This window comes from Taudactylus pleione, unplaced genomic scaffold (assembly GCF_031769625.1).
Source record: "Taudactylus pleione unplaced genomic scaffold, aTauple2 ptg000019l, whole genome shotgun sequence".
NCBI lineage: Eukaryota > Metazoa > Chordata > Amphibia > Anura > Myobatrachidae > Taudactylus > Taudactylus pleione.
The window spans coordinates 18,163,510-18,187,556 of NW_028284421.1; the positions used below are offsets into that span (position 1 = coordinate 18,163,510).

A 24,047-nucleotide genomic window follows, 5' to 3' on the forward strand; every position below is an offset into this window, starting at 1 on the left:
TCATCAGACTTGACACAGTACAGCTTCATATATCTTTAATATCTCGTCTTGTCATAAATGGTCGCAGATACAATGTGTCGATGTTTCGGACCTCTAGGTGGTCCTTTCTCAAGATTTGTGATGCAAACACATGCAAAAGTTCATAGCATCAACAGTAGAGTAATAACAGCAACAGTATGCACACCCCACCGGATCCCAGTTTGTGCACCCACAACATATGATCTCTTACTTTAGCAAAATCAGCTGCAAAACCTGGAGAAATAATCCACCTCTAAATAAATGTTATCAATGTTCAAAATTCACTTCATTGGGCAAAATAACCTCACTTACCTAAATGATGAACACCTGTTGCCTGCGTGTATGCCATCTGTGGAATGCAGCGAGCTAGAGGGCGATTGGGGGAAAAACACAAAGTGATTGCTGGGCAACACTCCAATCAAAACATGTGACATAAGCAATTAAGATATTTCAGCCAGTGCACTTTCAATAATGCTGAATCAACAGGCACCGAGTAGATAAAGAAAGGGGGGGACAGATAGAAACTAGGACCCGGAACAGGACACACAACACTATGGTCCTGATTAAGATACAAAAAACAATAATAAAAATTAGCACTTAAATATTAAATATACTAATTACTGTAAATACACTAGCTTAATAGTCACAAAAATATTATAATATGTCAAATACACACGGGCCATGTTCCCCAGTGGATACATCAAAACAACAACATCTCAATAAACAAAATGCAGCGTATTTATTATTTATTTATTAACAGGTTCTTATATAGCACAGCAAATTCCGTAGCATTCTCACTCCTCTGGTGAGCGCTGCCAACAATAGTAAACAAACCATAAAGGCTACATATAATATATTACTATAAACTTATCTTATGGAAATATATTTTGGGACAGGACATTTCGTCATATTTAATGAGCGGTTCAGGAACTGAGATCCTGCTTGTTCCAGCTGAAAAATAGCCCTGCATTTAAGTGTCTTCATTATTCATATTTATTCATATTTATAATGTTATATTTATTTTAACTATGTAATCATTTTAGAACATAAACCTGAAGAACGCTACTGATTTCCATAATTTGTTGCTGGGTATGTGTTCACAAATAGCTGAGAAAGAAGATCACATAGTAGTATCAGACTTGCGAGGTAAAGTATATGATGTATAGATAATTCTAATTATGTTTAGTAATATTGCCTGCCATTTTTTTAAACTGTACTATGGTTTTTTCCTGACTGTACAGCTGTGCTTTGTATAAATACTATATACTCTATAACAGTATTATATACTGTATATGGGGTGTGGTTCATGCTGGCCTTAAGCAATACAGTAGTAGCAATTCTTCCCTTGAGGCATAGATATATTTCAGTTAGAAGCACTCTTTCCTTTGCTAAATTGTCTTCTTGCATAGAGAGGCAATTGTATCCTTTCACATATTCTTCCTAATATAGGAATCATTGCTAGTTCTTTGTTTTTTTTTGTCTTTCTGTTTTTTTATTTTAATTTCCACAAATTAATACAAAAATAATATGGGTGGCAATTGTGCAGCATAGTGGAAGAGTAAAGGGGGGTATCCACTTAGCGATTTATCCAAGCGATTGCACGATAACGACGTTGTTATCATGCAATCGCTTGAAAATCTCGCATGCATCGTGCATGCATTGGGCATGTTTTGGTCGTAAGCGACCAGCGATGCACGTGCCCGCTGCTCACTTCCGACATCCGACATCGCCCGTACATGCTGGTAAACCTGACGATCTCGTCAGGTTCAGCATGTATGGGGATCAGGGATGTGCCCTGGACTGAACGAGCGAACGCTCAGTCTAGGCCAGTGGTTCTCAAACTCAGTCCTCAGGACCCCGCACAGTTCACATTTTTCAGGTCACCCAGCAGGTGCACAGGTGTATTCATTATTCACTGACACATTTTAGAAGATCCACAGGTGGAGCTAATAATTTCACTTGTGATTCTGTAAGGAGACCTGGAAAACATGCACTGTTTGGGGTCCTGAGAACCGAGTTTGAGAACCTGTGGTCTAGGCACATCACTAGATATACAAACGAGAGCACGACAGCAATGTCGTAATCGTGCTCTCGCTTGTATATCTATAAGTGGATACCCACCTTAAGTGAACAATAAAACTGAACACCAGCTGCCTTAAAACAGGCTCCAACTTGTTAGAATATGCTGGCATGCGTTCATGACAAGAATAAATAAACTCTTAATTATTGTAAGTGGAGGGGAAAGAAGATTATGGATTGGGTGGGAAAAGGGGTTAACTGTGAAATTGGGGCCACTGTAGTACAAAAAAAGAGAACTTGGTGGGTGTCCAGGAGTGAAGCTAAGATTATTTGAAACAGGGTTAAGAGGGGATGGAGGAGTATATAGTTTATAATGAAGTCTGCAGTAGCCCCACATTTAACAAGAAAGTTAATGGTGGGGTGCTGTGGAGTAAATTAGATCTACTTTCATTGTGGACAGCTAAAACAAAAGTCATAGAGGATATTCACATAATGTTGTTTCCACTTCAATCCACCTCAATATGTGTTTAAGGGCAACTCAGCCAGTCACCTTTTTTAAGTGACTAGACAAGTGGTATTACCTAACATCTGGAAAGAACCATCCCCAATTAGTGGTTGCCATTGCAGGGGTACAGTAGATGACACCTCCTATGATTTAAATGTTTTGCCACCCCCTTAGACATTGTGGCCTCATCCCCACTGCTTCTTACTTAGGCAGGTGGAAGGTTGTGGTGACATCTTCAGTTCCGTAGACTGGGAGTGAGGCTCATCCTATTTTAGTGTCACATTCACAGCATAACACTGACATAGAGGAGCAGCAGCAAGCAGCATCACCTGTCAGCGGCTGACTCTTCATCTGTGGGCACTATGGGGGCGCCTAAAAAATTGAATGCCATTCACTTAGTGTTTTAGATGCTCCCTAGCTAATTGAGCCCTAGGAAACCACTTTTGATTGGCACCAATGGATTGGGAAAGTAATCTTGGAAATGTTATTCCTGGAGATGAACTGCACAAACATTTTTTGTAATTGTAATTGAGAGGATTTGGGCATGCAAATAGCAACATTTGGAACAGAAGACAGATATTGTTAGTATAATACGATTTTGCCAATTTAATACATTTGCCCTAGTGGATGCAAGGACCTGGGGATAGTCTACTTTAGCGAGGGTATCATAGCTGTTTGTAATATAGACTGCCTGGTGTTTTATCTTATTGGGCTTGGTTGAACTAACTGGGCCAAAGTGGAATTTAATAGGCCAAGGGTAAAGTGTGATGCATGGAGGTAGAGAGCTTTAATTAGGGAATAGTTCATTTTGTCACCCGTGACTAAGCCATAGATTGACAGAATGTTATATAAATTTGGTAGTGAGGTGTAGCGGGAGGTCACTATGAACCAGAGTGTCCTCATCAAACACAGAAATCTCCTCTTCTATGTTGACTGACAGGAAAGTCAAATCCTAGCTACTGTACCAGGAGTTCAGTAATCAGCCCAGGGATAAAAGTGGGCACTGTTGCCTAGTACTCTTTCTAGTTTTAAGAATACCAGATTAGATGACATATACTTGACACCTAGGCTTAGGGATTGGAACCCTGGGTCTGAATTCCCCTAATGAATCCTCCCCCCTCCCAAAACCCAAATTGATAGAAGGTATCAAGCATTAAGGACCAGATAATTCTATGAAATGCTTTCTGAGCATGAGGGGAAAGCAGAAGGACTGTCATATAGGGCACTGATGGAGTAAATGAGACTGATCCTTTTCTTAAATTATTTCAATAATCAGTAGAATATACATTGGGCAAAATAACCTCACTTACCTAAATGATGCACACCTGTTGCCCGCGTGGTAGCCCCCAAAAAGGGATGGACTAAGACTTATTACGAACTCTTTCTGATCCAAGTGTTTTGGTGCAATGGGAAAAAAAGTGCGTATAAAAAATGTAAAACATAACATTTATGTTTTTATTTCAGACTACTGGTATGGGCAAAATAAATATTCCCGAACAGATTTGCTAGCTGCAAGTATTCAGCATGGAAGAGACATGGGGCTACCAAGCTATAACAAAGTTAGAAAATACTATGATCAATCACCAATGACACTGGATGAAATTAAAACCACCAATATAGGAGAAAAGGTTAGTCTGCTTTTCCCTTATATAGTGAAATGAAAACCGTGCATTAATGATACTCTATATAAAGCAATGCATTAACTTAACATTTTCAATGTAATAAAAACAAAGTTACAGATATTTTCTTTCTTTGTATAGATTAAAAGACAATTTAGCAAAAAAAAAAAATCAAATATTGTCGCACAAAATATTCAAACAAATATCCAACATCATTATCTAGTTCTGGGTAGAAATGAGGGTTTAGAATAAAATACAGAAGTATACTTAATTAAAGGCATCATTCACATGATATGCCAGGTGTATGTATAATGGTCCCATGCTACACACCTCTTTAGACTTTTCAAATTCCATCTCCATAAACTTTCCATTTGGTAACAGACATCAATACACTCTTGTGTGAAAGGCTAAACAGTGAGCAAGGATGGGAGAAACATCAGGATGCAGTGCAGCTGCTTGTAGGGTTTCCCTCTACAGTAGGGTGCATTCACAACTTAGGCAAGCTATTAGTTATTGGTTTTTGCACTTTCCCAATTCTGGTATTTTAAATGGGGCTGCAGATGGGACCAGAGCCATGGGCCCTGGGCAGTCGCTACATTTCCGCACAATATCCTCCACCACCTAACTCCCAAGAAGGACAAGGTGTTTTGTTCCTGCTTCCAATCTGGAAGCTCAGAGTGGTGAGTGAAGAGAAGTCTCATGTAGATATACAATAGCTAACAGCCAGTGGCATAACTTCCATAGGTGCAGGGGGTGCGCACGAACCAACATGGGGCCCGGACCGACATGGGGCCCAGCCCTTCCCCTGGACTAAAGGTGCCAGGCCACGGTCCACTCCCCTCGCCCGCACTCCCCCCTTCCTGCACCCTCCTTACTCCCCTCTCCTTGACTAACCTGCTGGTTGCTCTGTGGTCCCGCTCCCCCCCCTCCGTGGTCGCGTCCTCCCAGTCGGCTCAACCTCCAGCTCTAATTGACTGATACTGAGAGGAGGCGTATCAGTCAGTGAGGAGAGTCTGATGGAGCAGACTGGGAGAGGAGGTGTATATGGGAAAGATTTCTGGACTGCACACCCTGAATATATATATATATATATATATATATATATAGTGGGAGGTGCTACCTGATGAGACTAATTGCAGGCACAAAAACAGACAAATCTCAGGTGCACACCTCCAAATTATTAATAATATATAAATGCAATACATTTTGCAATCAATAGAGGTTTTTATCATAATCTTGGCCAAGGTTATGGGCCTACCCACCTTATCCAGGTAACCTCTGTATGGTAGGTCCCTAACATACTGCGATTCAAATCCAGAGCACAGGACACCCCCAAATTAGCCCAGCTAAGCTGCCCCAGGGCACTGCCATAGTAAGAAAAGTGCAGTGTGAAAGAGATAGTTAGGAGCAGCTACTGCTGCATATAAAGAATGAAAATAAAAAGTGAGGTACATATATAATAAACAAACAGTGAAAGGTTGAAATGTGTTAGAAAAGAAAAATGTGTTATAATGCGGTGCCCTGAAACAGATCAACAAAGGTAATCCAGGGGGACCCACGCCCTAAAAATTAACCAAAGTTGCACTACAGTATATAAAACTTGCAGGACTTACCTAGAATTGTGCCTAATACTGGTGTGCATATTCATTACAAGACTCCATGCTTTTAAATCAATAAGGTAGGGGTGCTAATCCAGACTGAGAGTGTCTCCTTTCCCTCAGGTGTGCAATAAAGCACATTAAATGGAGTATATGGGAAAGATTTCTGGACTGGATCTTTCCCATATACTCCATTTAATGTGTTTTATTGCACACCTGAGGGAAAGGAGACACCCTCAGTCTGGATTAGCACCCCTACCTTATTGGTTTAAAGCATGGAGTCTTGTAATGAATATGCACACTAGTATTAGGCACAATTCTAGGTAAGTCCTAAAAGTTTTATATACTATAGTGCAACTTTGGTTAATTTTTGGGGCGTGGGTCCCTCTGGATTGCCTTTGTTGATCTGTTTCAGGGCACTGCATTATAACATATTTTTCTTCTATAACACATTTTAACCCTTCACTGTTTGTTTATTATATATGTACCTCACTTTTTATTTTCATTCTTTATATTCAGCAGTAGCAGCTCCTAACTATCTCTTTCACACTGCACTTTTCTTTCTATGGCGGTGCCCTGGGGTGGCTTAGCTGGGCTAGTTTGGGGGTGTCCTTCGCTCGGGAGAGGAGGTGTACCTGCCCTGCACAGCGCAACCATGGAGCAGGTAAGTCGAGGAGAGGGACAAGGAGGAAGGGGGGGGGGCCGGGGGACCTAGGGGGGCCCGTGAAAATTTTGCTCTGGGGCCCCCATAGGTCTAGTTACGCCCCTGCTAACAGCTCCTGCAAGGTAATAAAGCTTATGCTTCTATTTTCACTTTTTTAATCTCTACAAATACTACTGTACATTTTCAATTCCACATAAAAAAGTGAAAACTCATCATGTTAAATTGACAGGTTCAAACATGATTCTGTATATACAGTACACCAGGTATCTGAGACAAGAATAATTGTTTCCAAACAGATGAAGGGCCTTATTCTTGCTCACCATGCTGACATAAATGCGCACGGCCAATGTTTTCTCATCAGTGCATGTGTCTGAGTTGCACCGCACATTCAATCTGATTTGTTCATACAGAGTCACTGAACAAATTTAGACGCATGGTTTCAGAAATGTAAGGAGCCATCCTAGACGATGACTGGTAGGTAACAGGGGCGTGGCTAAAAAGAAGCATTGAGATGTTGCATCTTATGGGAGTGTGTCATGGGCGTGTCGCTGAATGCTGTTTTGTACAAAGACACACAGCAGCTCACATAGGAGGCCACACTCAGATGGAGAAACAGCACCTACAATAGGACTGGTGCAACTTTCAATGGTGTGACTGATGGTGCATCTAAATAAGCACCAGACGGTAATGCAGCATCTGTATATGCTGTCAGTGGGCATCTCGGTCCTTGCACATTCGGATGCGTGGATGTACACCAAGGAAGGAATTTGTAGTAGCAATAGCATAAAGTCGCAGACACGACTGGATTGAATGATGGACTGCAACTAAGAATCAGGCCCAAAATCTCTATCATCCAATGTTTTAGTACTATAAACAGTGCTTGCCTCAGGGATATACAAATACACAAAACTCATATACTTAAAAATGTAATTTTGGAGATTTAAACATATCGTGAATTAAATACAATTACTCTTCTTAAGACCCATGGTGTCATCTCTCTTGCTGGACATATATGTTGTGCCTTGAGTGCCATATGTCCAGTCATATGTGTGTTTAAAACAAACATGATGCCCACAGATGCCTTTGTTATACATAAATGCTACAATACTACTGTATATAAGGGTTGGGTATGAAATCCCCTCTGTCGGGATGCTGCTGGGTGAATATCGACAGCGGCATCCCGACAGCCAGAATCCCGACACCCATAGGAACGCACATAAGTATTTTCCCATTCCCTAATCCTAACCCTCCCTTCCCGATGCCTAACCCTAACCTCCCCTCCCTAGTGCCTAAGCCTATCCTCTCCCCATACCCTAAACCTAAGACCCCCTCCCCGGTACCTAAACCTAACCCCCCTAGTGCTTAAACCTAACCTCCCCCCCTCCCTGCACCCTAACCCTCCCTCTAATGCCTAACCCCGCTACCTAACCTTAACTTCCCCCTAACACTCCGATACCTACCTTAGGGATGCCGGCAGTCAGGATACTGGTGTCGGGATCCCTGACCTGTCGGGATTTCGTCGTCAATTTAAAGACCGTCAGCATCCTGCACCCCGGGATGCCGACTACATCCCGCATATAACTTCATTCATGTCTTACATAATCATGAATATGAGAAGACAGTGGAACTATGGGTGAGATGTACCACACTGTGAGATAAGTGGAGAAGTGGACCAGTGGAGAAGTTGTTGATAAAGTAGCAACCAATCAGCTTCTACCTATCATTTTATAGAATATACTTGACAAATGCTATCTCGAAGCTGATTGGTTGATATGGGCAACTTCTCTTCTGGTACACTTCTACACTCTTTTCACTGATTGATACCTTTAAGTTTTAGTTGATATCACTTTTGTGTGTTTGAATGTTTGTATTACACTGGTCTAAATCTGCCCAGATATACACATCTCAGCAGAGAGAACAATTGTAAAGTTTACAAGTATAGGTTGTAGCCTGGTTTTCTCTACCCAAAGAACACAGAAAGGACAATTATGGCAGGTAACATCCCTGATATGTACATTCTCCTCCCCCTTGAATCTTTTTTATTTAATGACATCTAGCAAGTCCTAGCAAACGAGCACAACTAGACCATGTATTCTGGTGTAAACTAAACCAGCGATTACCACTTCAAGCTTCTGTAATAGTCTGCGTTTTAAGGAAATCCATCTTTCAGCACAGGTGGATGAGTATAAATTATTTAGGCCCTAACTAAGCCAGCCCTACTCACACATGGATATCAGTACAATCTGATCAGCAAAACCTCTTAGGAGAGCTTAAAGCTGGGTAAACATTGACAGATATATTGGCCGATCAATTGACTGGCCAATATATCGGGTGCCCGTCGGCCAGCGTGTACCAGCGATATGTCTGTGAACCACGGGATGCAGTCATATGACAGCCACCGGTCACAATCCTGACGCCAGAATGCCGGCTAGGGATTATTGACAGGCGTCGAATACCGACGCCTATCATAATCCCAATGCCGGAATCCAGAACGATGCGGGACCGAACAAGGTAAGTACGATCTGAGCGCCCTCATAGCCGCGGGGGGGGAGGGTTAGGTTTAGGGAACCCTGGGGAAATTTTGGTTTAGGCACCCCCTCAGGAGGTTAAGGGTTAGGCTAGTGGAAGGGGGGTTATGGTTAGGCAGCCCCCGGGAGGGTTAGGTTTAGGGTGCGGGGAGGGGGGGTTAGGTTTAGGCACCCCAGGGGGTAGGTTAGGGTTAGGCACTAAGGGAAGAGGTTAGGGTTAGGCACCCTTACAGAAGGGTTAGGAGGAGGAGAGGGGAGGGTTAGGTAGTTTACTCACCTCCATCGGGATCTCCACTGTTCGGCCTGCCGGCGTCGGAGTTTTGACCGCTGGGTCCCTGTCTGGCGGTCATTCATACTGATCCCATGAATCTGCAGATATATCTGTCCATCGTGCTGTGTGTACGGGCGGTATGTTGACTGCCCATACACTGGCAGCAGAGGCCGGGAGAAGGGGGGCGGGACACACCCCCGGCCAGCAGCACCAGCGTACAGAGTCAGATGATGGTCGTTCAGTGTGTATGAATGACCATCATCTGCAGATATATCTGTTCTATGTGTACCCAGCTTAAGGGTTGGAGTTGCAGCAATCAGCAATTAGCATTATCTGTCCCATATAAGTAAGAAAATATATTCTAATGCAGTGGTTCCCTAACTGTGTGCCGCGGCACCCTGGGGTGCCTCGGGACACTTGCTGGGGTATCTCAGGTTGGTGGTCCAGTACAAAATCAAATGGTCAATGTAGTTTATATATGTGTACAAAAAAGAAGCACTAACCTGTCCACCACTATATAACCAAACCTAAGGATGACAGGGGAGCACAATTTACATCACTGTACTACTTCACTACATATTTTTCTGAATTTCTCAATAACAAACTTTTGGCTTTGGGGTGCCGTGAAAACAATGCTGATACTCTAGGGTGTCATGATTCAAAAAAGTTTGGCAACCACTGTTCTAATGTCTCATACATTGCTGTTCTTATGCAAATTGGCCTCTAAATTCAGTGTTTGTAGAAAATATATAATTCGGTGCTGCTAATAAAATACTACAGTGTGTATAATAATGAGGCGTTTCTGCATTTCATCCTTCTATGAATGAGAGAAACCTGTATCTAAGATCTGTTATGATTAGCACCATACATTTGGCTTTATACAATATGTACTGTACACCATTGTTGTTGTTTCTCACTCTTAATATTTCACCATATTTAACATGACACTTTCATACTTTTTATTGCCTTCAATAGATTTTAACAATGTATGGTAATAACATAGAAAAGCTGGAGCTTATTCCTGGAGCCATGCTGGAGCTTAACGGGAACCCTGGTGACCTTATATCTGAAATCATGCTCAACCAATTTGGTCGCATAAGAGATGGGGACAGATTTTGGTTTGAAAATAGGAAAAATCGGTATGGCTTTGTTTTTACATCTGGTTAGTGTAGTTGTATATGAAGAACTTGCATGAATGACAATAAAACTCAAGTAACAAATGCACTTAATATGTGACAAGGGACTAGGTTGCAGGAAGGACTGCATCTCAGAGACATAACCGTTCTGTAATGCACTTTTTAGCCTGAGTGCAATATTTAGCAAGTAGTGTCATTACTGCTATATAATGTATCATAGATAAATAAGATGAAAAGCAGTTGATCACATCAAGAATATTTGTAAACTGACTTATTTATTAGAATATTGATGTAAATTATCAAGTTTTGTTATGTCCTTTTATTAGTTTATTTATACCCTGTTTTTATTTCACACATATTGCTATACTAATCTAAACTTGCATTACTCAACCAGGACTCAATCAAAGCACAACAATGTACTTTTATGGGCAATTTGAGAGGGTGCTTTTAACATATTAGTAGTCTAGACCAGGGGTCTTCAAACTTGGCCCTCCAGATGCTGTGGAACTACACATCCCAGCATGCACTGCACATAGTTTTAGCATGCTGTTATATCAAAAAGGTGGCAGTGCATGCTGGGATGTGTAGTTCCACAGCAGCTGGAGGGCCAAGTTTGAAGACCCCTGGTCTAGACCATATAAAGGGGCTGATTCTAAGTCATACACAAAGTGGCTGCAACTGCGGAAGCCAGATTTACTACCTTGTTATGCTGCATGTCTGCAAGCAGAAACCTGTGCACCCACTGACGTTATGCCAGCTGCCACAACCATCATGATTAGTAATTCCATTGCACTAGCCCCATGCGAGGTGTCAGAGATCCATCAGAGACAGGCTTCCCTTCCCTGTATGCACAACTCCAACAAAACAGGGTGGTCCTGTGCATTCACATTGTCGCCCCAGAACGTGCAATGTGACAGAAAGACTATAGTCTTTCTGTGACATAAAGTTCTATACAACTCAGGATAGGACGCACATACACAGAAATGTGCACATTGACATTTGTTCATGTGCTGTATGCTAAACACGTCATTTGTATCCATTCACAGAGATTCATCTGACACAGAATCATCCCCAAAATGTGTATTTTCCTTATAAAATTGAGGCACCCAAAATAAACCCTACCAAGGCCTGTGCTACCTTTGGCATCATGTACAAATGTGTTTTGTGTGTAGTTTATTTACAGAGGAAGAAATATCTAATATAAGGAACACTACATTTCATGACGTGCTTGTTGCTGTCACCAAAACAACGGACGCTGAAATTCAAGAAAATGTCTTTACCTGGAAGAACGGTAAGATGTTTGAGTTCTATAAACTATTTCAGGCTTTTCAAGCAGGGCACAAATGTAATGTATTTAATGTCGTAATTATAATAAGTGCCATAGTAATCAATTTATTGGTAGTGCAGATGAGATGGATGATTACAATACATGCATTTTAAGTATTAGTTTACTTATCAGTGACAAATGATAAAAGCAGCTTATGTTGATAAAGTGGTGAACTGAATTGCTCCCATTAGAGATTGTCTGGTAATGATGCAGGGATATATAAAACAGTTTAAAAATTGTTCCTACTGTATTTACAGTAGGGGTGTGCACCGGCCACTTTTCGTGTTTTGTGTTTTGGTTTTGGATCTGGATCTTTCTTCGTGTTTTGGATCTGGATTGGTTTTGCCAAAACCACCCTTGCGTGTTTTGGGTTCTGGGTTTTGTGTTTTGGATCTGTATTTTTTTGAAAAAAGCATAAAAACAGCTAAAATCACAGAATTTGTAGGTTTTTCTGCTCCTATGCTATTATTAACCTCAATAACCTTAATTTCCACTCATTTCCAGTCTATTCTGAATACCTCACACCTCACAATAGTGTTTTTATGTCGAAAAGGTTGCACCGAGGTAGCTGGATGACTATGCTAAGCGACACAAGTGGGCGGCACAAACACGTGACCCATCTAGGCGTGAAACTGCAGTGGCAGACAGGATGGCATTGAAAAACTAGGCCCCAAACTGTACATAATGCAAAGAAAAAAAAGAGGTGCAAGATGGAATTGTCCTTGGGCCCTCCCACCCACCCTTATGTTGTATAAACAGGACATGCACACTTTAACAAACCAATCATTTCAGCGCCAGGGTCTGCCACACAACTGTGGCTGAAATGATTGGTTCGTTTGGGCCCCCACAAAACAAGCTGGCAATTTATCTGTCCCTGCACAAACTGGCTCTACGGAGGCAAGATGTCATCCTCATCCTCCTCATCCACCGATTCCTCACCCTCTTCAGTGTGTACATCCTCATCCTCACAGAGTATTAATTCGTCCCTGCTGGAACCACAGGTCCCTCTGTACGTTCTGGAGGCTGGTCTCCCTGGAAGAGTTGATAATTCATTTTATGAACATCATCTTCTCCACATTTTGTGGAAGCAACCTCCTACGCCTTTCGCTGACAAGGTTCCCGGCTGCACTAAACACTCTTTCGGAGTACACACTGGAGGGGGGGCAACTCAGGTAAAATAGAGCCAGTTTGTACAGGGACCTCCAAATTGCTTCTTTTTCCTGCCAGTACAGGTACGGACTGTCTGACATGCCTACTTGGATGCTGTCACCGATGTAATCCTTTAACAGACAGACGCACGCTTGTCGCTGCTGCTTTGAGGATTCAAGTGCGGCTACAGCCCACACAATTCACAAAGACAGAAAAAAAAAAAGAATATTTTTATTGTTTGTGGAGCACACTTTGAGGGTTACACCACCCTTTAACAGACAGACGCACGCTTGTCGCTGCTGCTTTGAGGATGCAAGTGCGGCTACAGCCCACACAATTCACAAAGACAGAAAAAAGAAGAATATTTTAATTGTTTGTGTAGAACACTTTGAGGTGTCACCACCCTTTAACAGACAGACGCACGCTTGTCGCTGCTGCTTTAAGGATGCAGGTGCGGCTACAGCCCACACATTTCACAAAGACCGAAAAAAAAAGAACAATATTTTAATTGTTTGTGTAGAACACTTTGAGGTGTCACCACCCTTTAACAGACAGACGCACGCTTGTCGCTGCTGCTTTAAGGATGCAGGTGCGGCTACAGCCCACACAATTCACATAGACAGAAAAAAGAAGAAGAATATTTTTATTGTTTGTGTAGCACACTTTGAGGGTGTCACCACCCTTTAACAGACAGACGCACGCTTGTCGCTGCTGCTTTAAGGATGCAGGTGCGGCTACAGCCCACACATTTCACAAAGACCAAAAAAAAAGAACAATATTTTAATTGTTTGTGTAGCACACTTTGAGGGTGTCACCACCCTTTAACAGACAGACGCACGCTTGTCGCTGCTGCTTTGAGGATGCAAGTGTGGCTACATCGCACACAAGTCACAAACACATTAAAAAAATAGTTTTTTATTTTTTGGAACACTTTGAGAGTTACACCACCCTTTAACAGACAGACGCACGCTTGTCGCTGCTGCTTTAAGGATGCAGGTGCGGCTACAGCCCACACATTTCACAAAGACCGAAAAAAAAGAACAATATTTTAATTGTTTGTGTAGAACAGTTTGAGGTGTCACCACCCTTTAACAGACAGACGCACGCTTGTCGCTGCTGCTTTAAGGATGCAGGTGCGGCTACAGCCCACACAATTCACATAGACAGAAAAAAGAAGAAGAATATTTTTATTGTTTGTGTAGCACACTTTGAGGGTGTCACCACCCTTTAACAGACAGACGCACGCTTGTCGCTGCTGCTTTAAGGATGCAGGTGCGGCTACAGCCCACACATTTCACAAAGACCAAAAAAAAAAGAACAATATTTTAATTGTTTGTGTAACACACTTTGAGGGTGTCACCACCCTTTAACAGACAGACGCACGCTTGTCGCTGCTGCTTTGAGGATGCAAGTGTGGCTACATCGCACACAAGTCACAAACACATTAAAAAAATAGTTTTTTATTTTTTGGAGCACTTTGAGAGTTACACCACCCTTTAACAGACAGACGGACGCTTGTCGCTGCTGCTTTAAGGATGCATGTGCGGCTACAGCCCACACATTTCACAAAGACCGAAAAAAAAAGAACAATATTTTAATTGTTTGTGTAGAACACTTTGAGGGTGTCACCACCCTTTAACAGACAGACGCACGCTTGTCGCTGCTGCTTTAAGGATGCAGGTGCAGCTACAGCCCACACAATTCACAAAGACAGAAAAAAAAAGAACAATATTTTAATTGTTTGTGTAGCACACTTTGAGGGTGTCACCACCCTTTAACAGACAGACGCACGCTTGTCGCTGCTGCTTTGAGGATGCAGGTGGAATCTAGACGGGATTTGGAACCGAGGACACACTACCTCCATCAATTGTCTAAATCCCACTGCACTAATGTCGGATACCGGACGCACGTCTAACACCAACATTGCAGTCAAGGCCTCAGTTATACGTTTTGCTTCAGGATGACTGCTGTCGTACTTCATCCTCATCGCTAGGGACTGTTGGAGGGTCAATTGTTTAGTAAAAGTAGTGATGTTCCTACTTCCTCTCTGGGATGATGAACAACTCCCAGCAGCAGCAACAGCACTAGGAGGAAGTGGTTCTTGATCTTTCCCTATTTTATTTTTATCGGAGAAAGTTTGGTCCTCCATTTATGTTATATTGATATATATACGTGCGGCTAAAGCGCACACAAACACAGAAAATATTTTTTTATTTTTGCTGGAGAGTAGTGCACTTTGTGGGTTACACCACCCTTTAAGAAATGAGCCAGCCGGCTCTTTACTTATGGGACACAGGCGCACGCTTGGCGCTGCTCCTTTGTTGATGCACGTGCAGCCACAGTGCACACAAGTCACAAACACAGAAAATAATTTTTTTTTTGGTTTGGACTGGAGTGTACTTTCGGGGGTTACAGCACCCTTAACGGTCAAGCCAGCCGGCCCTTTACTTATGACACAGGCGCACGCTTGGCACTACTTTGTTGATGCACGTGCGGCTACTGCGCACACAATTCACAAACACAGAAAATAATTATTTTTTGGTTTGGACTGGAGTGTACTTTCGGGGGTTACAGCACCCTTTAACGGTCAAGCCAGCCGGCCCTTTACTTATGACACAGGCGCACGCTTGGCACTACTTTGTTGATGCACGTGCGGCTACTGCGCACACAATTCACAAACACAGAAAATAATTTTTTTTTGGTTTGGACTGGAGTGTACTCTCGGGGGTTACAGCACCCTTTAACGGTCAAGCCAGCCGGCCCTTTACTTATGACACAGGCGCACGCTTGGCACTACTTTGTTGATGCACGTGCGGCTACTGCGCACACAATTCACAAACACAGAAAATAATTTTTTTTTTGGTTTGGATTGGAGTGTACTTTCGGGGGTTACAGCACCCTTAACGGTCAAGCCAGCCGGCCCTTTACTTATGACACAGGCGCACGCTTGGCACTACTTTGTTGATGCACGTGCGGCTACTGCGCACACAATTCACAAACACAGAAAATAATTTTTTTTTTGGTTTGGACTGGAGTGTACTCTCGGGGGTTACAGCACCCTTAACGGTCAAGCCAGCCGGCCCTTTACTTATGACACAGGCGCACGCTTGGCACTACTTTGTTGATGCACGTGCGGCTACTGCGCACACAATTCACAAACACAGAAAATAATTTTTTTTTGGATTGGACTGGAGTGTACTTTCGGGGGTTACAGCACCCTTAATGGTCAAGCCAGCCGGCCCTTTACTTATGACACAGGCGCACGCTTGGCACTACTTTGTTGATGCACGTGCGGCTACTGCGCACACAATTCACAAACACAGAAAATAATTTTTTTTTTGGTTTGGACAGGAGTGTACTTTCGGGGGTTACAGCACCCTTAACGGTCAAGCCAGCCGGCCCTTTACTTATGACACAGGCGCACGCTTGGCACTACTTTGTTGATGCACGTGCGGCTACTGCGCACACAATTCACAAACACAGAAAATAATTTTTTTTTTGGTTTGGACTGGAGTGTACTTTCGGGGGTTACAGCACCCTTAACGGTCAAGCCAGCCGGCCCTTTACTTATGACACAGGCGCACGCTTGGCACTACTTTGTTGATGCACGTGCGGCTACTGCGCACACAATTCACAAACACAGAAAATAATTTTTTTTTTGGTTTGGACTGGAGTGTACTTTCGGGGGTTACAGCACCCTTAACGGTCAAGCCAGCCGGCCCTTTACTTATGACACAGGCGCACGCTTGGCACTACTTTGTTGATGCACGTGCGGCTACTGCGCACACAATTCACAAACACAGAAAATATTTTTTTTTCTGGTTTGGACTGGAGTGTACTTTCGGGGGTTACAGCACCCTTAACGGTCAAGCCAGCCGGCCCTTTACTTATGACACAGGCGCACGCTTGGCACTACTTTGTTGATGCACGTGCGGCTACTGCGCACACAATTCACAAACACAGAAAATAATTTTTTTTTTGGTTTGGACTGGAGTGTACTTTCGGGGGTTACAGCACCCTTAATGGTCAAGCCAGCCGGCCCTTTACTTATGACACAGGCGCACGCTTGGCACTACTTTGTTGATGCACGTGCGGCTACTGCGCACACAATTCACAAACACAGAAAATAATTTTTTTTTGGTTTGGACTGGAGTGTACTTTCGGGGGTTACAGCACCCTTTAACGGTCAAGCCAGCCGGCCCTTTACTTATGACACAGGCGCACGCTTGGCACTACTTTGTTGATGCACGTGCGGCTACTGCGCACACAATTCACAAACACAGAAAATATATTATTTTTTTAGCACTTGGGGGGAGCACCCCTGATGGACAGAGCACCCCCTGGACAACACTACAGCACTCCTTTAGGACTGGGACACTGCACAGGACTTTGGAGTGGACACAGCCCCTATGGAGAACTGACTGCACAACACAGTCCAGCCAGCCCCTATGGACTTTGAAGTAGTGGACACAGCCCCTATTAACAACAGCAGCACAGCACAACACAGCCAGCCCCTATGGACTTTGAAGTAGTGGACAACAGCAGCACTACACTACACTACACTACACAGCCCTAACTCCCACCCTCCCTCTTCACTGTCCACAGCCGAGTGAGAAAATGGCGCCGACGCGGGTACCTTATATAGGATCCAAAACCCGCGAGACTCGGAAGGCGGGATGATGACGTTTTGCCTCGATTTCAGATCCGAGTCAGGCGGGAAAAGTCGAGCCTGACTCGGATCAGACTCGGATCGGGGGGGCTCGGGGGGGTTCGGATTTCAGAAATCCGAACCCGCTCACCCCTAATTTACAGTATATAGTGACAATCGCTGAACTGCATTAAGACCACATAGGAGCCCAGGGAGGGTATTAGATTTATTTTCCTTTCTCCTCAGTGTTTCCTACCATTTATATCAACACAACGAGAATGATTCATAGTTGTACACTGGAGCGATATTTTTGCATTCCAGAAAACAGGGGGCATATCGGCTCCGATTTCTGATCTTCCTTAAGCCAGTGGCTGCGTCCTCAGATACAGCTTAACTGGCCCAGGCAGCATGATTTCACCGAACATCCATGTCCGATGTTCATGCAGTTATGTGATGCTGTGGATCAGAGAAGCTTGCAGGAGGCATCTATTTACACAAGACGCCTCCTGCGCCATTTGCATATTTTAGCACAAACGCTGCGTACAAAGGGCCTGATTGACTATGGATCGCTATTTTGCTTATATGCATGCAATGCAGTTGCTAAAATCAGCGGTGACATGCAAATGTTTGCATGTGCATTGCGATCGCAGCCTGACATAAGGATGCCCACTTCCCCTTACTCATATCTGTATGCTTGGCCAACATAGAGAAACAATCGGTAACATCGGACAGTTAATGAAGCCCTGACCTCACTCAGGAATTGCTTACTTCAGCACACGCTATGAGGCCTCAGACGGCAACTGGTATCGCAGTGGCTAATTAATGCACGCCCATGCAACGCCATCCCAACGCAATGGCACGCCTGCGTTCACCTGACCACCCCCCATTACCACCCACAAATGGCACTTCCTGTCAATCACTCTGCCATGGGTCTGCGTTTCCTCTGCGATCACTGTCCTGATCGCAGTGGCTAGTTTGCGCACACGCGCACTGTGATGCATATGCAGTACGCAATAATCGACCAATTGCGTGCGTATAAGCAACTGCGTTCCTTGCTGAATCAGTCCCAAAGAGCGGCTGTGATATTTGTGTACAACTATGAATCAGGCCCAATACCCACATAATTATTCTATTTTGGACCCTTTTCCCTACACATCAATGCAACACACACTGTGACTCGTTCACATTGCACGTGCCATTACCCAGCTACTTTAAACAGAGAGATCAAGAAAGCGTGGGGACAATTTACTAAACCTTAGATGGAGATAAAGTGAACGGAGATAAAGTCCCAACCAATCAGCTCCTAACTGCCATGTTATAAACTGTGTTTGAAAAATAACAGCTCAGAGCTGATTGGTTTGGACTCCATTCACTTTATCTCAATCCAAGGTTAAGTAACAGAACAATAGACCCAGTAAGGAGTATCCTGGCACTAAAGGCAATAAGGGACAGACTCATCACAGTTCCAGGTACACAAAACAAAAAGGATGTCATGGCCTCCAGCCAATTCTAAGAGGTTATTCCTATGTGTACATCGCAAAATGCCATACACAGTACACAGAAGAGGTTACACTCCAACCTACTTAATGATGGAAAAAAGTGAGTACGTGTCATTTCTCTCCTCTGTTTCCTTATATCTAACATGCAGGAGAATAACAGTCTCTGTTTCCTTATATCTAATATGCAGGAGAATAACAGTCTCTGTTTTGTGACTGTAGAGATGTTAGCAATTGCACCAATTGCCATAACATATTAAAATTGTATCTGTAGTCTGATGACAATGTGGGATTTAGATTTGTAGGCTGGACCTGTTAGCCTGCTACCTGCTCACTTATGACCCATCCATAAATGCATACAGTTTACCAAAAACCCTATTCTTCAAATTTAATAAAGCCGATTAATTTATTACTAGTTGGCCAAGTTAAATCCATGACTAGATATTTTTAAGGCATCCAATCATTGATGAATTATTGCTCTCACTTTACTCTTTAACTACTACTAAGGCTTACCCATACCTGTGCTAAAAGAGTTACGTGTATCCAAAATTTGCATCTAGGACCTTAAGCCTTTAGATGTTGCCTTAGCTCCTATTTCTTGCAAGTAAAAGGTTTATGAACCAAACATATAACTATAACAAGAACTGCTAACAGACTTAGAGATGCTATAGCTAGATAAAGAACATGCCACTAGGAGTGTTCAATATGTATCCCTATTTATTTTTGTTATTTACAGGAATGAGGATGGATGAGATATTAGTTGTTGGTTTGATTTTAAGGTGGGACTAAGGAGCATTACAGATGGGGGGGCTAAGTGTCCTGCCCCTGGGGAAAAAACCCCCAAATAATTATCCTCCTTTGATGGCAGAGATGAAACAATCAGACCTTTTCCATGGATGGTAAAGCATTGATGGATCTAATCATCAATGGCCCTTGCCTACTGTAGAGCTGTTCCATCACAGTATTACTGATACCCTATGGAACGAACTCCTACATAAAAAGGGACTGCCAAAACAGGGGAGAGGAGCCATTAGATACACTCTAGCAGACAGTGCTACTTCTAAAATGTTCTCTGTCATAATTACAATGTGTACTTATATATTTCATTGAGTTTCATTATATATATTTTTTGTTATGACATTCTGAACTGTACCCTACATACTAACAAGTAAAACAAATCTCATTGTTAGATGATCCATGTCCTCAACCAAACCAGCTAAACTCAGAAGATCTGGAGAAGTGTGTTCCTCTTACAGTCACTGACTACTTTGAAGGCTGTGCTGCTGGATTTGGAATCAGTATTGCTGTACTTTGCTGTTTCCCTATTGGTAAAAAAAAAACCCTGAATTTATTTTTTAGAAATAATATCAAAATAAATATGTTTAACATTGGTGACTTCCAAACTTCTTACGGGAAAAGCTGTGTGTTTCTAAATTTTGAAGAGCTAATTCATAATAAAGCTTTGCATCAGTATCTCAACTGATAAGCTGGCAGTTTATCACAGCTCAAGTTCCTTCAGATATTGACACCCAGGGGTAAATTTACTAAGAATCGAGTTTGTGTGAGTTTGCAATCTCACGTGAGTTTAGGCATGTTTTTGGCATGAGTTCTCTCTTTTCACTGTTAAAACTCATGTGAGATTGCAAACTCGGAAAAACTCACCATCCGCCAAATTAGGAAGTACTTTACATGAAAAAGATGCAACTCGCAAATTTACTAAGAATAGAGTTTCCAATCTCATGTGAAATTATTAGCAAACTCAATGAGAAATTTAAGTTTCAAATGAACCACCTCCTGAACTGCGAGTTTGGCAGAAGCATACACAGATCAGTGTGATTTGTGTATGATTCTGCCTGTATACCTCATGTAAAGCGTTTTTATTAAAAAAAAAAAAAAAAAAGACATAGGGTCCCCCCCAAAAGCCTAACCAGATGGGCAACAAAATGAGTAGCGTTCCACCGTAATTTAGGTACCAGCATAAGGTTGCAGGGCCAGTCCTGGTTTTAATTATAGGGGTGGAAAAATGCGTTGGGGTCCCCCTATAATTAAAACCAGCACCGGACCCAAAACGCCTGGGTCTCCAGGGCCAAAACATTCTCACCCCAAGTCGCTCAGGTCAAGCCGGGGATCTCAGGGGAGGTGGGGACCCCCACAAATATAAATAGTTAAATAAAGACAGTACACACACCGTATACAGTAAAAGTTTAATACACACATACCTCACTCACACATACTTACCTGCTGCCAGATGTTCCCATGAAGAAATCCGTGAGGGATGACCTGCAAAAAAAAATCCTATACTCACCTCTGTCCTCGCGCTGGTTTCCGTAGCATCCAGGGTAGTCTTTGCAAATAAACAAACCGAGCACCCGATCCATATACTTACCTTTAGTGGTGTATGTGTGTGACCAGTGAGTCTGGAGCCGTAGCCAATCAGCTCCCGGCTCTACAGTTAGCGGCTGCTGATTGGCTTTGGCTCCTGACACACTGACCTGCCCATGTGGGAACTGTCAGGTGCCGGAGCCAATCAGCAGCCGCTAACTATAGAGTGGCTGCTGATTGGCTGGTGGCTCCTGACAGTTCTCACTGAACAGTCGGGAGCAAGTTAGTGGTGTATGTGGTCACACACATACACCGCTAATGGTAAGTATATGAATCGGATACTCGGTTTGTGTTTTTGCAAAGACCTCCCCTGGATGCTATGGAGACCAGAGCGAGGATGGAGGTGAGTATAGAATTTTTTTTGCAGGTCATTCCTCACGGATTTCTTCATGGGTACATCTGGTAGCAGGTAAGTATGTGTGCATGAGGTATGTGTGTATTAAACTTTTCTGTATATGGTGTGTGTGTACTATCTTTGTTTAACTATTTATTTTACAGTGGAGGTACAGGTGCCGGCCGCCTGCTGGCACTTGTATTTCCACAAGTGCCAAAGGACAGGCAAGCTGGCACCTGTAGTTCAAATGTAAAATACAATAGTTTACTTAGATTTTCCACTTTATTATCCCCTGTGCCCACAGCTCGGGGGAGCGGGGAAGAGCCGTTTAGGCTTTTGGGGAGGACCCTGCTTCATTTTTTAAATATATTTTAACCTGTTTTTTACAGGTACAACACACAAGCAGCTTACACATATCTCACTGATATGTGCAGGCTGCTTGTTCGGGTGAGTTTGGCAGAGAGAAAACACTGCAATCTCGGGTGAGTAATCTTACCTAAATTCGCAAATAGGAGGAGAAATCTCGATCTACTTCACCATTGGAAAATTCGCTTTCAGCTAAACTCACTTCTTAGTAAATTTGCGAGTTGTTAAATGGTAAACTCACCCGTGTTTCGGTAAGCAAAGAGTTAAAACAATAAAAATTCGACCAAACTCGATTCTTAGTCAATTTAATTTACCCCCAGAGAGGGTTGGAAAGTCTCGATCATTTTGGGGCGTCGCAACCTGAGACTGTAATCCCGTACGCAGTTGAGGTTCCAGCGTCTTAGTTCTGTTAGCCATTCTGCACGACCATAGGGTTACTCAGAACTTTGATAATCGACTGATCTGTGTCCATTGCTGCATCTTTGTACACAAGCGGTTGTATTTGCGAAGCCGTCGGTGGGCTTCATAATACAAATCCTGGCGGCTGCGACATTTGCGTATTTTTGCACAGTCACTGCGTACAAAGACAACTGAATATGCATCCATCTCTGCATCAGTCCCACAGTCTATAACCATATATATTTATAGGGAGGGTGACCTTACCACACCTCCATGGGATAGTAAACATTCCCTAGGATGATGGGATTTAATAGAAGAAGATCAAAATGACATGTCTTCATGTGCCATTTTAAGATATTCAGGTCTGGACAAAATATCACAACTATGTTTATAGATAATTAGTATTACATAAACATTGGTGGTATATTAGCCTCATTTTACATATGGTACAGAATTTCAATGTTTGGCCTTAAATGTTTCATGTGGGAACACCCTATCATTTTGTTCCTGGCAGGATTTCCCTATTTTACACCAACCGTACTACAGGGCAGAGTGAAATTATACCATCAAAGTCACATAATAAATTCCCTGAAATGCAGAATACATATACTGTATAGTGGTGAAGCCGGAGCAGAACCTGCAGATTTTATCACTAGAACATTGCACTGATTCAAAACAGCCAGTTTGTGATTTTCACTCATTGTCAAAACCTATTCATACATAGTTCAAATATGTCTGAGAAATATACATCCCCTGTGGGACTTTGCCAGCTATCATCTAAACCAGGGATGCACATATTTACAGTATTTAGCATTACACTGGAAGTATTTTACATTTGCCTTATTTACATATTAGACAACTACAGCAGTGGTTCCCAACGCCAGTCCTCATAAACCCCTATCAGTGCCTATTTTCCAGGTCTCCTAGTTGGAGCACAGGTGTGGTCATAACTGGTTGATACTGTACATTTTAAAAAGATCTACAGGTGGTGTTACCGTATTTATTTCACTTGTGATACTGAGATCTAAAAAATATATGCACTGTTAGTGTTCCCTGAGGACTGGAGTTGGAAAACATTACAGTATATCAGGATATAAATAGAATCAAAGTAATGGATATGTTTTCTGAAAGACAATTTTGTGTTATTTGTTGTTTCCCTCTAGTAAGTTTACTTATTGCACTGCTGGTCGCCAAATCTAGAAAAAGTTCTTTTACCAAACTTCAGACGTTTAATAATAATAATGGGGTCAGACGTGTGGATGATGCAGCAGGATTTCCAGGTAATACATTCTTGGCAATTTTTTTCCCCAAAAGTGTCACTTGTAAATGTTTTTGTTATATGATTGCTATGCTAAATATGGGATGCAGTCAGGATACCGGGTGGCGCTATCCCGCCCGACAATATCACGACACTGACATCCCGACATGGGACTAAAGATAGGCGTCAAAATCCTGACGCCTATCATTAGCCCCTCTACAAAATCCAGACACCCGGCATACCGAACGAAGGCAAACAGGGTGTCTTAGCGTTTATCCACAGGGGGGAGGGTTAGGTTTAGGGACCCCCGGGGGGACTTAAAGTTATGCA

General features: G+C 42.8%; 1 protein-coding gene across 1 annotated transcript in view; it reads left to right on the plus strand.

The window, feature by feature from the left end:
• The window catches only part of LOC148540359 (dual oxidase 1-like), an 86,694-nt gene that overhangs the window by 30,554 nt on the left and 32,093 nt on the right, over positions 1-24,047 (plus strand). Inside the window, exons 11-16 of the mRNA XM_088445741.1 lie at positions 1,062-1,164; positions 4,007-4,170; positions 10,198-10,361; positions 11,531-11,649; positions 20,169-20,306; positions 23,623-23,739. Coding sequence (XP_088301867.1) covers positions 1,062-1,164; positions 4,007-4,170; positions 10,198-10,361; positions 11,531-11,649; positions 20,169-20,306; positions 23,623-23,739 — 805 coding nt within the window. The remainder of the gene's footprint in view (positions 1-1,061; positions 1,165-4,006; positions 4,171-10,197; positions 10,362-11,530; positions 11,650-20,168; positions 20,307-23,622; positions 23,740-24,047) is intronic.